The sequence below is a fragment of the Carica papaya genome, chromosome 5 (assembly GCF_054855325.1).
Source record: "Carica papaya isolate Zhongbai chromosome 5, ASM5485532v1, whole genome shotgun sequence".
Lineage (NCBI taxonomy): Eukaryota > Viridiplantae > Streptophyta > Magnoliopsida > Brassicales > Caricaceae > Carica > Carica papaya.
This window is the reverse complement of record NC_142313.1, coordinates 36,604,270-36,622,754: the sequence shown is the minus strand read 5'-3', so window position 1 is coordinate 36,622,754 and position 18,485 is coordinate 36,604,270. Positions and strand designations below refer to the sequence as shown.

The window sequence follows — 18,485 nt, the reverse complement described above, 5'->3', positions numbered from 1 at the left end:
GGCACCTATCATACACGAAATGATATTATAACTATCAGCTTGACCTATTACTAGGTTTTTACTTTTTTCCTCATGTTTGTGCCCTTGGAATACACTTGACTTCAAAGCGTAAAACATCCTTGATTCTAATTGTAGGACCTCCAGTATCCACCATAAGTGTCTAATGTAAACCTTAAAACTTAATGTTTATTTTTAGTGTTAACTGTTATTTCATGTTTCTCACCAACATTGTTTTTCCTTTCTACATCATGTATGTGGAAATACATATTACACTTTAGCTCTTACATAACTAGCACTCTGGTGTTTATGGAATAACTTACATCTAATTTATATTTTGATGTAAATAAGAAGAATGAGTGAATTTTATAACTATTAGTGGGTATAATGTAAAAAGGTAGGACTGCACTTGGGCAAAAGATTTAACAAAAGGGTTTAATGACATTTTTTCCCTAGAAATAGAGGCTATAAAAACATTTAGTTGTTCAAAATTTAAACTAAAAGTAGAATCGAGAAGGAGAAACCTAGGGGAAAATAAAACCAAAAAGATGAGAATATCAAGATGATGATGAAGAAATAGAGGTAGAGATAATAGATAGCAGATTTAGTGTTGTATAATCATTAAGTACATTTGTGTAAATATGTTTCAAGCATGTCATAATAGGTCATGACTTGAGCTATAAAAACATAAGCAGATGCAACTCGTATTAAAAATATTAACTAAAGAAAATTGTGAAACTTGTTGTCTTATGACCTTTTTAAATCAACATATTCTTCTTGTCACCCTTCTCAGTTCAAGGTTCCATAAACCTTAATTAATATATATGTTTTTGATGAATTAATATATATTAGTATGTAATAATTAATCGTACACAAAAGGTTTTTCATATCACAATGATTATAATGAAAATAAATTTTTTATTTATAAAAAGATGTCATTTTCATTCTCATGTAAGATGTATTTAGTACAACAAAACCTCAACAGAATACACTTTAGCTCACCATCATCGTTTCACCAAGAAAAAAAGGAATCTATAGAAGATTTTTTGTGGAGGTTTAAGAAACCACTACGAAATTGAAAATGGTTGTATGTGTTTGTGATAGTTTATTGCAGTTTTGTAAATACTCGTATACTTAAATATTTTCAAACTATTACTTAAAGATTGAAAAGGAGAAGCCACAAAACTTCTGTAACTTTTCTTCAACATATACCCAGTCTCAAACTTGCCTTATCTTTCCATTCATCTTACCTCCTGCTTCATCACCATCTAATAAGTTCCTTTTGTCTACCTCCACCATGGCTTCCTTCATGTATAATAGTTGGCCTTCACAGTGACTCATGAACACATGATATAGTAGTTGGTAGAAGAGGAGTTGTAAATCTGGAGTGAGAAGTGAATCTGAGTTAACAAGTGAATTAAAAAGAAGCGATGAACCAAAGAATTCATAAGGATTTATCATAGAGGAGAGCTGAAAATGGTGGAATCTAAGGCATCAAATAAGTGTCTAGTCTTCATTTACTACATTATTAGCTTCATTTACTACATTACTAGCTATGGCTTTTGTCATGCCACTCAGTGTTTCTTGATATAAGCAACAAAGGTAATTTATTACTATGCTTCTATAACTTAAGGTCTCATATGTTATCATTGTTGCAGCTCCAATGATCATAAATGCTAGCACTCATTTTGTGTATATCACCAACTTTAGGTAACTTGTGCTTTTTGAATTAATCCTTTAAATCAACAAACTTGATTTATTGTGCATAAAATATGCATTATAAAATATTATACTATTATTTCAATAATTGTACAATATTCATTAAAAACCTTTATATGTGATTCACCAACATTATCAAAAGAGATTTTCTTGATTGTATAATTTAAAATCTCTACTCATAATCAAACTATCTGAGCAAGTAACTTCCAAACACTAGGTTATAAGTTGATAATAAACACACACATGATCATTTTATTAATGCATATACTAAAGTTATAAAATATCTAAATTGTCCATATGGTGGATTAATGGGCCTAAATATATCTCCTTTTATGTCTTCATACAATGCACGAAATTTGTTAGGAAAATTAATCCATAAATTACGCACAATTATAAGATTTAACGTGGTTCAGTAATGTGTATATATTCACAGGCAAGACTAACAAGAAAATTTTTCACTATGATCAATAAACTTATATATAGGTTAATAAACTTATATATATAGAGATTACAAGAATTTTTCTCCAATAAAATTCTCTATGATATATATCAAATATTATTCAGGATGAATAGAAAATATTTACAAGATATACAAAATTATCCACCATAATAAATATAAAATATCCCTCAAAATAGAGATAAGATAATTCTAAAAATTCAAGCCATATCAACAAATCTTCCCATTGACTTGAATTCTCTCTATCATCTAGACAACTGGCCATCTTGTCACACCATTTTGCCATCATGCCCAACACAGGGCCACTACTGAGTATCACATACTCTAATAAGTCTAGGTTATGCCTAGACTTGTAACTTAATCCTTGAACAAAGTGATGTTCGCTATCAAGTTCTTCACACACAGTACCACCCCCCTAATCTACGCCTGAACTCCTTGGTTCCTGCAAATTAATTATCCATGCAACTAACAAAGTATATGCAACTAAATTCTCATACCTCTGTGGTGGTCTAATATATTTTCTCTCCCTACCTGTTGCAATATTGTATGGTTATTGTTGATCAGGTGCATCATCACCTTTTTCACAAAGAACTTGCACTTTATTCCCTATTGGACTGGACTTCAAACTCTATTTATTCTCCAACACCGTGATCTGATTCTACTATTGCCTTCTCCTTCTAACTGTTTAATAAAATAGATTCATTAAATGTTACATCTCTACTGATAATCAACCTTGAAAACTTGGGATCACTATACCATAACTTGTAACCTTTCACTCCAGATACATACCCTAGAAATGAAAGTAATGAAACAGGGGAACAAGATCATACTTTAAAATGAGTTTTACACTCAATAATTGTGGATTGAGATCTATTAACCAAGTAACAAACAATGTTCATAACCTCAGCCGAAAATTCTTGTCTCAAACCTAAATGAGACAACATATTTCATGTTTTATCATAAAGTGTCATATTCATGCATTCTGCAATATCATTATGTTGTGGTGTTCCAACACCAGTGGCAGTGTCTCACTATGTCTTCTATATTACAAAAATCATCAAACGATATGATTAAAAAATTCCAACCATTATCACTTCTAAGATACTTTATCTTTCTCTCTGTCTGCTTCCCAATCATGGTCTTCCATCTAACAAATGTTTAAAATACCTCTCTCTTGGACTTTAAAAAATACACCTAAACATTCTGAAAGCAATCATCAATCAATGTCGTAAAATATCTGGCACTACTCTTGGAGGGAACTCTGTATGGACCCTATAAGTCAAAATAAACATAATCCAACTTATTTTTATTCTTGTGCACTGCCCTTTTATTGAACTTTACCCTGACCTACTTGTCAAATACACAATGTTCACAGAAATCCATGACTCTTTTTTTATACCAATCTAAAAAACTCTGTCTACTCAAAACAGACAATCATTTGTCACTAATGTAACCCAAACACATATATAACAACTTATTCTGATTATTGTTCCCTGATGTTACAGCAGCTTCTCCTAAAAATATACTCACCTGAGGAACATACAATATAGATTTCAAATTATCTTTCAGGAGTACTTGGAGCCTTTACACATTTTAAGGACACTATTTTTTGAATGGAATTTATAACCTTGATACTCTAATGTATGAAAAGAAATCAAATTTACCTTCATCTAAGGAACAGGCCAACACTCAATCGTTTTGATAACACAATCAAACATTTTTATCTTGATATTATTAATTTCATCTACAATCAACGAACTGTTATCTTCTATATACATAGTACCACGCATCTATTTGTAAGTAGCAAACCAATACCCATGTGAACATATGTGGAATGTAGCACCAAAATCAAGAATCCATGAATTCTTTCTATAATTTGAAATCAGAAATAAAAATTCCCCAGCAATACTATCATTATTATCATCATAATTATCTATGTCAACTATATTAGCATAACTCTCCTATTTTCTTCTCTTTTTAGCTTAAGACAATTTCTCTTAAAGTGACCATACTCCTTGTACTCAAAACAGTTTTTTTTTTTACTTCTAGATTTTGATCTGGCCATATTTGTGCTCATCGCCTGCTTATTAAACCTTACCCTTCTATTCTATACTCTACAAAGCTCTTTTTTAACTCCTTTAATTTTAGTATATTAAATCATCCAGTGAAATATTAACTTTTCTATACAGTAAAGTATCAACAAAAGTCTCAAAAAAATATGATAATTAACACAATACAACCTCGATGTTATTCAGATTCATAATTATGGAATTAAACTAATCAAAATATTTTTTAATGGGCGTACCTTTACTCATTCTCATATTATAAAGCCTTTTCTTCAAATAAAGGCAGTTCATCAACGATTTTACATAGTATATAAATCTTCTAGTTTCTTCCATGCAACTGAAGCTAAACTTTCTCCAACAAAACATTATCAGTCATACTCATAAAAATCGTACATAAGGCTCTATCCTACATATTTTCCTTATTCGACTCTCTCATAACCTCAAAAAATCTTTCTTCAATTGTTCTCCATAAACCTTGTAAAATCAAAGACGATCCTTATTCTAATTTTCTACATACTGAAACTCATTCCACCATCAAATTTTTCAATCTTATACTTTGTGGATGTCATCTCAAATTCATAGATTATGCACCAAAAATAAACAAAGAGAAATATTATAAAAAAGCACCACTAGGCCAAAAACCACTCCATACAACCACCGAAGCAATCCACGTGCCGCCATCACTGATGCACATTCTATCACTAAAACTACACGTGCGCCGCTAACCACCACATGCCACAAAGATGCATGTCTGCTAAGATCTAGCATAGATCTGGTGAAATCGCACTAGGAAACACCAAACCTGGGTTTCTCGCACACCGACCCTCACGGATCTTTACTTCGCGCGACCAGTCGCCGCTTCAACTTCTCTCTCTCTGGCCTTCTAGTTTCAAGCATAGATAGGTCGGACCTTGCAGATGCACCTCTAATTTTTTCTTCTCCAACCCTTTCTTCGCACAAATTTTTGAACAGATCTGGAGGTCACTGCGTATAAGCCATTTGTAAATCACGCACGGTCATCCTTTTTTGACATCTCTATCTCAACTGCAGCACCGTGTACTAGCACAATCTCTTCCACCGCGCTCTGCTTCCCTTGGCGCAAATCTGGTTATTATTTGCCACCATTGCACTATTGCCTCTGGTTTCTCCTTTAGGTCACCGCTGCCCCTTCATATATGGATGATGACAGTCTCCTCTCTCTCTTATTTTCTTACTTTCTCTCACAACCTAGTTCCCTTTCAAGTCTTGGCTCTAATATCACTTGTTAGAAAAATTCATCCATAAACTGAGCACAATTACAATAAAGTAAAGCAAATAAAAAAGAACACACAAGATTAAACGTGATTCAGCAGTGTACTTACATCTATGAGCAAGATCGACAAGAAAATTTGTCAGTATAATCATAAGAGAGTATAATTTTAGCCTTTGAAGGCTTAGTCATTAATCTTCTTTGAGAATAAGTAGTATATGAGAACTCATTTAATTCAAAAGTCTTGTAGTTCTTTAATGTACTTTAGTGTGCTAATAAATTGGAACCCTTTTTTTCTCCAAGGACTCAAAGCCTGCCTTATTTCCAAGTAATCTCCCAAGCCTATGGGTTGGCACATGTGTCTCAAGCCCGCACCCTTAAACACTTTTTGGCTTTTAAACAATCTTGGATTCCCTTGCTATTACGCCAGCTTAGGAAGCCTCCTTAGGCTAGAAACCAAGTCAGGTTTGAAGCTAGACTCGCGAGATTCTTTATGGGAAGAGGATTTCTTTTTCCCATGGGAAAAATCCCCTTTCCAATGGGCACAAGTGCTCTTCTTTTGTGTCTATGTGCACGTGGCTGTGCTCACATGCTGGCGTGAGCGGGCAAGGCTCCCATGCAATATGCATGCACGCTGCATGTCCTTTCCATGTTGGTGAATGCCCATAGGTAGCTTTCCTGTGGGTTCTCAGCTGTACGCGAGAATCCCACTTCTTGCAAGATTCTTGTGTCTTCAAAAAATGTTTTATTCGGTTATCTTTGCTCACATCACACTCTCTTAAACAAATACACCCTCACTTGTGAGAATTAGAAAAGAAGATATCACTCTCTAAAGTGATCCCCTATCGAGGAATGTTGTGATCACTCCTCATTCTTCATTATTTTTCAATATTAATTATTTAAATATACATATATATAAATGTGTGTGCGCTTTTATATACATACATGAAGCACACATTTGCCCAAATTTTTACAAATATAAATATATTCCTACAGAGCCATTTATATATATATAAGCTTACAGATCTTTATATATACGTATATGTTTGGATATACACACACAAAATCAAACATACATATATATGCATTCAGACTCCCATATATATATATATATATATATATATATAGATTTACCACTTTATATCCTCATTTTTACTTATTTATACACACACAAACATAAACATACAACGCATACAGACACAAGAATATAGATGTGTACAGACTACATATACTCACATAGATTTAAACATATATTTTTTTCACACACAGAATCAGTATAAACATGCTTACGTCCATATATACGCACGCACTCACTCATACAAACATGCATATTCATATATATATATATATATATATATATATATGTTAATAGATTGGGAAACCCTCTCCTATGTTCTCTCACTTTGTCTCTCTATTTCCATTTATCACAGTAAGAAAGCATGCAAACAACATACACCATTACAGTGAAACTAAACATATGCATGCAAAAAAAAATTAAAAAACAGAAAGGTAATAAAGAAAAATATGAAATTTTTCAGTTGGATTGTATTTGCATGAAATCTCTCATCAGAATAAACCACTGCTTATGTTTTATTAAAGGATATCAATATATTAATTTCGGTAGTAACAACATCCTACACTGTTACCTAAAATTGGATTGAAGAAAACAATCAGAGTTTTGCTTGGTTTCCAGTCACCTAGTTGGGTTTCCCCACTCTTGGTTTTGAATTTCTAACTACAAATGCATACATATGTTAATAAAACTTAAGGAATGAAGAAAATGACGGAGAAAAGAGAGAAACGGCTTACCACTGTCGGTTTTCCTTCTATGGGATATAATTATGATACGATTTGTTCAATGCTATAACATGTTTTCATAAATGTAACTGAAACTGAACAGTAGAAGCAGTCAAGAGTGAATTACTTTTAATGTTAAGGAGTTACATAAATAGAAGAGTATGATATTAGGGAAAATCCAATGACTTGCCAAGAAATAAAGAAAAAGAGAAAATTGGTAATTCTTAGATTATTTATTTTAAAAAATTTGACACTTAAAATTATTTTTAAAAAAAATTAAAAAGGTGCATTATTTTTATTGGACATTTCTTTAATTTAGTAAATTCCCATCCTAAAAAATTGAGAAATTAGTAACTAAAATTATGGGGCCATCAAAGATCTTTGACTTAGTTGACCTAGTTGTATTACAAAGAACCCATTAAATGTAAGCTTCACAACCCTAATCCATTTATTTTTATCACGCCGTCATTACATCAATTATAAGAGCATAAAAATAAAGTGAACAAAATTTAATGGGGGAATTGTAAATAAGTGAACAAATAAGAAAAGGGGAAACAAAAGGGGTGATGTCCATAAGTAGGAATATGTATTTCCCAAATATGTAAATAATTAAGACTTTGAATAAATAAATAAATATGCTTAAAGAAAAAAATTTTCCCAAAAAAAATGTTTGAAGCAAATAGCAAATAAGAAAGTGTGGAAACATGAACAAAAGCAAATAAAAGAGAGGGAGGGATTGACCTCTAAGGTGGTAATATTCAAACGCATAAAGTGTAGATCTTCCAACCTAATTATCATATCACATGGGAGGGAAGAATATAGTAGAGAATAAATAAAATGGCCCATAAACTAATATTTTAATTTTGTACTTTTCTTAATTTTATTTAAGCATGGTAGACAACAATAAAAAGATCTTATCTTGTGTATTTTGAGTATCATTTAAATAAAATGGTATCATAAACTAAAGAAAATAGAAACGAAGGAGAATATAAGCAAAGATATGAGTAAGATTGATCACGGCCTAAGTTAGAAGAAGAATATAAGGAGAGCGAGTTAAGGTGAAAAATCATAGGTTAGTTAGAAAGAAAAACAAAAAGACGAAATAGGATCAACTTTCTGATAGGATCGACTTTCTGAGACAAAAGTAATTTTATTATTCTCTTACTTCCCGAAAAGGTTATAAAAACATACCCAAAAAAAACTTACCTATTCCCAAAAATTATGAACAAATACAAAAAGAAAAAACTTATTTATGTAAAAAATTAACGTTCATTGTTATTTAAGTCTTAAATAATCTTCTATACAAAAAAGCAAAATAATTAAATAAAGGAAAGGAAATAGTAAGCCATAGAGTAAATGAAAATGGGAAAGTAGAGTTGGAAAATAATTTGCCCCCTTCGAATGTTTTGCCTCTTATTAATATACTGAAGTTTACCATTTACTAAACAGATTAAGTTTCGAATGTCTCTACTGGTACTTATACCATAAATTGGTAAAAGAGCATTTTAAAAAATAACTTTTAATAAAAACTATATAATATAATTTTTATAAAATTTGTTCTAAAAAATAAGTCAATATAAAATATTATATTATATTTGACAATATGCTATAATAATTTTTCAAATAATCAAAAGTTACATAACAATAAAAATTAATTATTCTAATATTTAAATAACAATATTTTTCTAAAAATATTATGATAATTTAAATTATTTTAAAATATTTGTTTTAATTTCATTATTTTATTTATTATAATCAATATAAAACTTAATTTTAAATTCTTATTTAATTTAACAATAAATGTTATTTAGATAATTTACAATAAATATTTAATTACCTAAAAGCACTTATATGTTCTAGCCTTTGGTTGGACTCTATTTTTTGACAACCGAATCATAAGATCAGTTAAAATGACATTTAGGGTTTGCAAGAGCTTTTATAAGATGACTTACTTTTATAACTTATTTTGAGAAATTTTAGTACTAGAACCTATAGATTATTTATTATAGTATAGTGAAAAAAGAATTATTGCAAGGTTTCTCTAGTGATTTCAAGATGTCCTTAGGGTGTTGGGAAAGTCTTTATTTATAAAGACTCCGAGTATGATAAATGATTGTTTGCCCTTTGCAGATCAGGACAAATTTGTCTTGATGTGAGAAACTCTCTTTATTGACCACGATTGTTTTGGAAAAAAAAAAAGATCAAATAAATCTGATTCTTAATTCCCATAGCCTTTAAGTTTTAAAGTGTTGAAATTTGTCGTTATTTGATAATGAGTTTACACATACAATAACTATACTTGAAAATAAGATTAAGGATAAAATGATTATTTTTATTAAGAATTGATTTGGAAGAAATTAAATCTAACAGTAAATATTCAAGTGGATTATAAAATAATAAAAAATTAAAGGTGCTACAGTTTGATGTGATTTTATCTACAATAACAAAATAGTCGTTAGATTAGTTATCTAGGAAATAATCATTTAGGGAAGTTTTTCTTTTTGGAAGAAATAAAGATATAAGGCAGAATTCGATCACATGTAACAAAATGAGAAAAATAAAATTAAAAGGGGAAAGTCTTCTTGCCATTTAATGTAAAATTAAATATGATTCTAACAATTGATGGTCGCATTTAAAGAAGAAAAAGCCTAAGGGTTTTCCTTCAATATTCCCTATTTAAACTTTATCATATAAAAGATTGTGTTTTTTCTCCTTTTCTATGTTGTTTCAATTCTACCCAAAATTTAGACAAAGCATTTCCTCTTAAATGGAAGATTGTTTTAAAGGAGAAATGAGAGGAAAACACCAAAGCTTCCCCTTAATATTTAAGAGAAATAGGACAACAAAACATAAAAGATCATGTGGAAGAGGACAATAAAGCAGTTGAAGATTTATGCTTGAACACTTTATTCCTAAATTTTCAATAAGGTGGAAAGGAGAATTCTTGGAGAAGAGCACACTCTCTTTTACTTTGTGCCTATAAGGTGAGTAAAAATTTAAGTGTTACACTCGTATTGTCCCCCATGAGTTGCTTTTATTTCTAATTAGGATTTTCTAGTATTAGTTTTAGGTCTTTCCTAGGAAGGGAGAATCTCCTGAATTTTTATAAGTTGTCTTCTAAGTTTATTTTTTAAATCTACTTTGTTTCTTCTTCTGGTTTCTATCTAAGTATCATATTGGTTGTCTTTAAGTGTTTTTCTTAATGGTATGCTACACTGAGTGTTCCATGGTAAGGGGGATACACAAGCGTTCTAAATTCAAACATTTCTATCATTTAGTTTTGACTTCCTGTGTTTGTTTTGACTTGGTACATTGAGATTTGTTTTATCTTCTTCTAATTACCCTTCCCTTGTTTTATCCTCACACGCCAAGATTTTTTTTAAATTCCAGTGTTTCCTCTAATATTTTCTCATTTTGTTTATAGATTTCCTTTAGAAGAGAATAATAAGGATCAGTGCTTATAAAGGTTGGCTGGAAATAGTTGAGGTTGTATTCATCATATTTATATCATTCTGGTATCTTCATTTCATCTTTATTTATAAAGGTATCTGAGTCCATCCTAAGTTTTACAATACAAGATATCAAAGCACCATATGACAAAAGACCGAGATTACCTTTTACTTCTGTCGTCTTTCTCATTATGATATAGGGTAGATAAATAGGTTCATATCTAAAACTTCACTTGAGTATAACCATTTCCATGAATATTAGGGGTTCAAATCTTCTTGGAGATACAAGGATGTTGGTTTTGATGATGATGTAATATTCTTACATCGAGAAAGTTAGGAAAACATAGAGTCACCATTATTTTTGAATCAATACGAGTCATTCTTGAGGAGTTTCTCCTCAAGTTTCTTGAGGTGGGTGTTTTTTTACCAGATTTTGTATTAAATTGGCATTTTTGCTTTCTCCCTCTTTGACCTCCTTCTTGAAACCCCCAAGGCATAACTAGAAATTGCTTTTAGTGTTTGTCTCTTGAGCCTCAAAGTCAAGTTGTTTGTTTATATTTTGGTTTTATTTGATATTTTCTTCTAAGTAGAGGTTATTTGTTGTTTTTAGTTGTTTTTTAGCTTCTTAATAATGGGTTACAGTTTCTTCTTAAATCCATCAATTAATGCGACAAAGATTCGATGTTCTAACCTTGTTCATCCACCAAACTAGCAAGATTATCGTATTCTTATTGGGGTAAAACATTCTGGGAGGTGAATTCACTATGCCTTAGAAGTCTCATTATGGGACTGTGCACTTTTCGTAGTCATTATAATTATTTCTTTTATTTCTTGTTGATGACTTTAATTGATGAAACAAAGGAATATGCGGATTAAACTAGTGTGCCTAAACATAAGTTAACTGTCGAGATGGCTAGTGTACCCCATGTACTCTTGGAGTCTAGTGAGAAATAAATAGTGACCTTTGAATATTATCTTAAAGGAGGAATTTTGATGTTTAAGTCAATAAAAAGAAATAATAGACGAGATTAAAAGAGTAACTGTGAATTTTTTAAAAGGAATAAAGAGTATGTCCAATTGTTTCCTTAGCCAACTTTATATAGCAATAATACATGGTTTAAGGAGCAAGTTAATGATCATTATTTCATTATTATGATATGAGCATAACATTGGCAGTAATAAATTGTATATGGGTGATATACATGATTAATCACTATAACTTATCTTTAAGACTAAATTGAGTATTGTTCGCAAAGCACTAGTTAACATTATTGTTATTACCGTTAGTGAAAGTCCAACATATCGTTAAGTGTTGCAAGTGCTATTACTATTGTTTATTAGTACCGTATGTATCATGCTCTATTACATGTTAACGTTATGCCACGATAAATCTTTCTACATATCTTGTACATTCTTTTATTTTTTAATGTAATAATATCTTATATTATTTTTTTTACGTATCTACATATTTTAAAAAGAAAAATAATTCTTTCTTATCTTAACTAACATAGAAAATACATTGAGAAGAAAAATAATTCTTTTAATCTTCGTCAAACAGAGAAGAAGAAAATTTAGTACAAAAAGATTCGAGAAATAAAAAGCAAACAAAATAGTAAAAAACATGCCTCTCTTCCCATATTTCAAAAATATAAATTTTTCAAATTCTGAGTTTTCATAAATGAGATTACCGTTAATTTATTCCACTTGTCATTACTAAAGAGATTATCTTTGTCATTATTACTATTTTAACAATAATCCAATAATAAGATTGAATTATTATTATTATTATTCGGTGGAATCAATATATGTAATTCTAATTATTTGAATATTTAGAAATTTCCGTGTAATTTAATTTAAATATTTAATGTTTAAAAAAAAAAAAAATTACAGTGCGGAACCGAAGGATGGTGTTAAATTTCCCACGAGATATCCGATGTGTGAAGCCGCGGAGCCATCAGTTCCCACATGTGTCGGAGGTCATATTCTGATTCTGATTGGTGCGTGAAGACACGCTCGTGGTCAGCGCGTGATCTCATTTTTGGCCTTTTTTTCATTATGTAGGGTAGTTCTGATTGCAACCTCCTCCCCTCAAATCTCGAAACCAATATTATCGTAATGTCTTACTTTCCTCCTCTCTCTTTCCTTCTTCTTCTTCTTCGTCGTCTTCTTCATCCTCTCCTTCTTCCAAGAATCTTCTGGTTTTGAATGGAACCACTTGTAGCTCCTAGTCCTTTGACGATGACTTGCTCTTATCATCTTCATTGACTCTTCTTCTTTCTCAATTCCTTGCAGAGAAATTTCATAAATACATAAAACCCGTTTACTTCACAAGGGATTGCACAGAATAAAACAAATAAACAAGAATCGAGAGCAGAAAAGTCATGAGACCGATTCAGTCACCTCCCGGAACCGCCGCCACCTCCAATCGCAGCCGTCCACGGCGCCGACCTGACCTAACTCTACCGCTGCCCCAACGCGACCCATCTCTCGCCGTTCCTCTCCCGCTCCCTCCTTCCAACAACACCAACTCTGCACCTTCAACGAGTCACCATCAAAACCACCCGCTCAGCTTCTCGGAACTCGACCGGCTCAATCGAATCGGCAGCGGCACCGGTGGTACCGTCTATAAGGTGGTTCATCGCCCTACGTCCCGACTCTATGCGCTCAAGGTGATTTACGGGAATCACGAGGACTCCGTTCGCCGGCAGATCTGCCGCGAGATCGAGATCCTCCGGGATGTGGACCATCAGAACGTGGTCAAGTGCCACGATATGTACGATCACAACGGAGAAATCCAGGTTCTGTTGGAGTTCATGGATGGCGGATCTCTTGAAGGAACTCACATCTACCACGAGACTCATCTTTCGGATCTCGCCCGCCAGATCCTCAACGGGCTGGCTTATCTTCACCGACGCCATATCGTTCATAGAGATATCAAGCCGTCGAATCTTCTGATTAACTCCGGCAAGAAGGTTAAGATTGCAGATTTTGGGGTGAGCAGGATTTTAGCGCAGACCATGGATCCTTGCAATTCATCGGTTGGGACCATAGCTTACATGAGTCCGGAGAGGATCAATACAGATTTGAATCACGGCCAGTACGATGGGTATGCGGGAGATATATGGAGTCTGGGGGTGAGCATATTGGAGTTCTATTTGGGACGATTCCCATTTGCCGTAGGAAGGCAAGGCGACTGGGCGAGCTTGATGTGTGCGATTTGTATGTCGCAGCCGCCGGAGGCTCCGCCGACGGCGTCGAATGATTTCCGTCACTTCATCGCTTGTTGCTTGCAGAGAGATCCGGCAAGGAGGTGGACGGCTCAGCAATTGCTGCAGCATCCATTTATCATGAGGGGAAGCCCGGGGGGTCAGAATTTACATCAACTGCTGCCACCTCCGAAACCTATTCTTCCATCTTCGTAATGTTAATCTTGGTTACTGTTTAATTTTCATGGTGATTCTGTTGTAATTTTTCATATCGAGGTGGGAGAAAATGGATAATGTTGATTAGCAAAAAGGGAAGAGGAGTTTCTACTAATCTCAGGTACGAACTGTTTGATCATATACATGGAGTAGATTGTAGATTCTTTAATCTCTGAGCTTTGTTTGTTAATCACCCAAGTTCTGGGGTGTATTGGATTGTTAGATCTATGAAAAATTTTGCCATTTCTGTCCTGTTTCTAAATCAACAAGCTTTGACATTTCCTATTTCTGTTAACTTCTTGCCATGGATTGGATTTGGTTATTGATTTCAGGGTTTTCAGCCTATGCATTTAATGGTATTTTTGTGTTGGAAATGAAAGATTAAGTACTTTTTGTATTACTAGATTGCATGGAGTACAATTTTATTAACCATTTTGAGTAAAATTCTAGAACTTTGATTTGTGAAATGTGAGTTTTAATTTCATTATAATTTTTTTAACCTTAATTGTTGGTTTTCTTTTTGATTAGATATTAACTACATTGTTTAATTTTTTTTTTTAGTTCTAACAGCTTTGATTCTTTCATTTACATAGTTTAATTGTAGTGAATGAATTGTGTAATTAATTGTATTTAAAACAAAAACAAAACTTTGTAATAATAAAAATACAATAAGATATCTAATTAAATGTACGTTATTATAGTATTGATAAGTTGAAAATATAAGAACTAGTTATACAAAAAGATAACAATATAAGTTTATAAAAAGAAAAAAACCTTAAAATAGTACCAGAATGTGCATCTAACATAAGGAGGATATAAATTTAGTAACTTTCTAGAACTGATTTCATTTGTCAAAATCCTTAAATATTTACGTTAAACTAAACCTTTAAATTTAGTGATAATAAAAGAAATATGTGGTTACTAGCTCTTTTATTAAATTTTAACACAGACTAAACTACAAAGTACTCCAAAAGTAGTTGGTTTGTGAGTTATATATTTAAGCTATGAATACAAATTTCAACACATCCATACCATTAGAACATCTTATAATTACTCTATAAAGTTATATCCATATATTAGTATGGTGGGAACTACTTTCGACATTGTATTGCAAGATAATAAAGTTGCATCTTATATATTTATGACTTTGTAAATCAATGTCACCGGCCCAAATGTGGCATTGGTTTTATTTATATGTAGTGTTTTTTCCCTACTATTTTTTAGTATATATAAACATATAATATGTGTTATTTTTTTTTTTTATATTGCCTTTTAAGTATATAAAGATATTACTATATGTATATATTTTTTTAGTATTTATGTGGAAAAGATATTCAAAAAATATTTTTAAAAAATGTGTTAAACATTAGCTACCTACCTAATTTGTTTTGACTGGTTATTGTTTTGGTCAATATATATATATATATGTACATACGTATATCTTTTCATTGCATAACAATGATCAACTATCGGAGTACTATTACAATTAAAGGGGCATAAGGCAACAGACAAACTATGTAAATTAATATTTTTATTTTTATTATTATTTAAAGTATAAAAAAAAAAAAGTTATTATTGCTCTTGAGAAAAAAAAAATTAAATTTTTATTGATTTCATTCACTCTCAAATTAATAATTCAAAGTGTCTTTAAATAAATTTACATCGAATTTAATTTTTTTTAAAATAATCTAATATAATCTAAAAAAATAAACATTAATCAAATCTTTTAAAAAATAAATTTTTACTAATAATATGATGTTTAAAAATTAAAATATATTCTAAATATAATTAAAAATAAATTTTATTTTAATTTAAATTAATAAATAAAATAAATTATAATTTGTACATTAATTTTTAACAGTTTTAATATTAAACTGGTCTATTTAAAAAAAAAAAAAAAATTGGATGAAATAGTATATGATAAGAAGATATAAAACACCTACTATATGGTATAAACTAATTATTTTAATAATAATTTGCACGTGTAACAACAGTGCAAGTGTATAATCGTTATATCCATTCAAAAACAAAATTTTAAAGATTAATATTTTATATTGCATCGGGGATGAAGGTTTGAAATACAACACAAACGAAAATAAAAGGGGAACAAATTAAATAGGCTACCCCAAATTTATGAGATGGATTTTAATAATAAGAATAATAACTAATAGTAATAATAATATTATTATTATTACTAATAATCTTTAAAAGTTTTGAAAATATCCAAAAATAAAAATTGACTTGGATAAAATTAGTATTACAAGTATAAATTGTGGGGCTTATAAATTATTTATTTTCTTTTCAAATTATACTTGCATTATAAAAATATTGAATTGCAATTATTAGATGTTTGGTAATTGCACAAAAAGAAAAAAGCAGAGGGCCTTCAAATAGGCCCAACTCAGACAGAAACCCACTTGTGTTTGGTAAATTAAACGACGTCGTTTGACAAATAGAAACGACAACGTTTGGCAAAATATATATTTAAATTTTTGACATCTAATATATATTTTATGTTCTATATTTAATTATAGGATGTTTAGTAGTAAATAAAAAATTAATTTTGTAAGTAATAATATTTTAATTATGTGACAGATATGTCTTCAAATTTAAGGTCATCAATATTATTTACTTAATTTTAAAATATTTAATAATTATCAAAATAAGTTCTTGTAATGGATAATATTTTAATTTATAATATATTCTTATTTGTTTGACGAGAAAACCTACATTCAAATTTATAATTACTACTGTATATTTGTGTATGATATTTTCATTATTGTGTATCCTAATTAATACTTTTTTACTCTATATAGAATAAAGAATTGTACCCTTAATAATAACAATATAAATATGGATTATTTACCTATATTTAACAAATATAATCTTAATTTTTTATAAAAAAAAATTATTTCATTCAATAATATTATAAAAACATTACAGCAATATTTGGGAGAAAATTCTCTCGAATGTAAAAATCTAAATAGTTTCACGATATTTTTGTGATATAATAAGTTATTTCATTATAATATCATTTAACTCATTTTATCGAAATATTTAAGTGAAAAGTTAATAGTATCTTACAGTCCTCGGCAATCAACTCAAACTCTAAACAATTATCAATCCATGTTCGATATAATCTTAATTTTTACTATAAATTTTTTTAAAAAATAATTTATTTCAAATTTTTTTTTTTTTAAAAAGCACTTCATATAATTACATCAATTATGTATTTCAACATAATATAATTATAATAATTTTCTTCCAAAAATAACCATTAAAGAAAAGCAATTCAAAATGCATATATGTGATATTTTTCCTTTTACTTTTATATCATAATAAAAAATATTTAATTTAATAGATAATATCATAATAAATGAATCTTATAATTTAAATATTTAGCTATTACAGAATTTAATAACATTGTCCGATGTATAAGTACGAAATATTTTAATAGTTTCTTTAAAAGAAATGTGAATAATTATAATATATATAATCTAAATATATATTTTCCTGGAATAAAAAATATAAAATTGTGTATTTAGGAAAACATTACAAGGCATTGACAATTTTTCCTTTAATTATCTACACTTCAGTAGTAATGATTTTTATAAGACCAAAGTTTTTATGCAATTGGTTCTTATATTAAATATTCACACACAATTCTTTTTTAGCAAAAATTCAATACATTATACAAAATTGTAAAGAAATAATTAATTATGTACTATTTTAGACTATATTTTAAATAAATAACATATCTAACAATAACATTTTCTAATGTAATAATAAAAAAAAAATCAGAAATATATAATTTAAAATGAAGTTAGTATTTGAGTATCTTGGAAATAAATTAACTCCTTATGCAGATCAAAAGGGAAAAAAAAAATTACTCAAATAAATAAATATTAATAATATTATTTTTTAATTAGAATTTTCCTTAAACAAAGATCTAGGGTGGGTAGGTAGTCATTAGTGAGTTAGATTTAGGGTAGGTTTTGTGAAATCCACATCATTAGCTTTCTAAGATTTCATTTCGTTATACACAAATCAATTAATTAGAAACATATTAATTAAGATTAAAAATTAATTAGTTACTTGATTAATTAAGTCAACAAATTCAATAATTGTACAAAATAACTTTATTATAATATAAATATTTTTAATAAAAAATTAAAAATGTTACATGTACGCAAGTCGGTTTAGAATTAATTTTTAATTTTTCAAATCCGAAACTTACTCGTGTAAATTACTCACTTGGCCCCCCATGATCCGAACCCAAACTATTTTAGAACTGAAACTGATGAGAGTTTCGGGGTTGAATTCAATAAC

The 18,485-nt window shown here is 29.9% G+C and overlaps 1 protein-coding gene across 1 annotated transcript; it reads left to right on the top strand.

The window, feature by feature from the left end:
• Positions 1-12,832: 12,832 nt before the first annotated feature.
• Positions 12,833-14,408, top strand: LOC110824461 (mitogen-activated protein kinase kinase 5-like). The gene has a single exon (XM_022055046.2). The coding sequence runs from the start codon at positions 13,116-13,118 to the stop codon at positions 14,154-14,156; it is 1,041 nt and encodes a 346-aa protein (XP_021910738.2). The 5' UTR covers positions 12,833-13,115; the 3' UTR covers positions 14,157-14,408.
• Positions 14,409-18,485: the final 4,077 nt, after the last annotated feature.

What these genes read in the sequence shown, in the direction of transcription:
- LOC110824461 (XM_022055046.2), top strand. Translation starts at nt 13,116, where the DNA reads ATGAGACCGATTCAGTCACCTCCCGGAACCGCCGCCACCTCCAATCGC.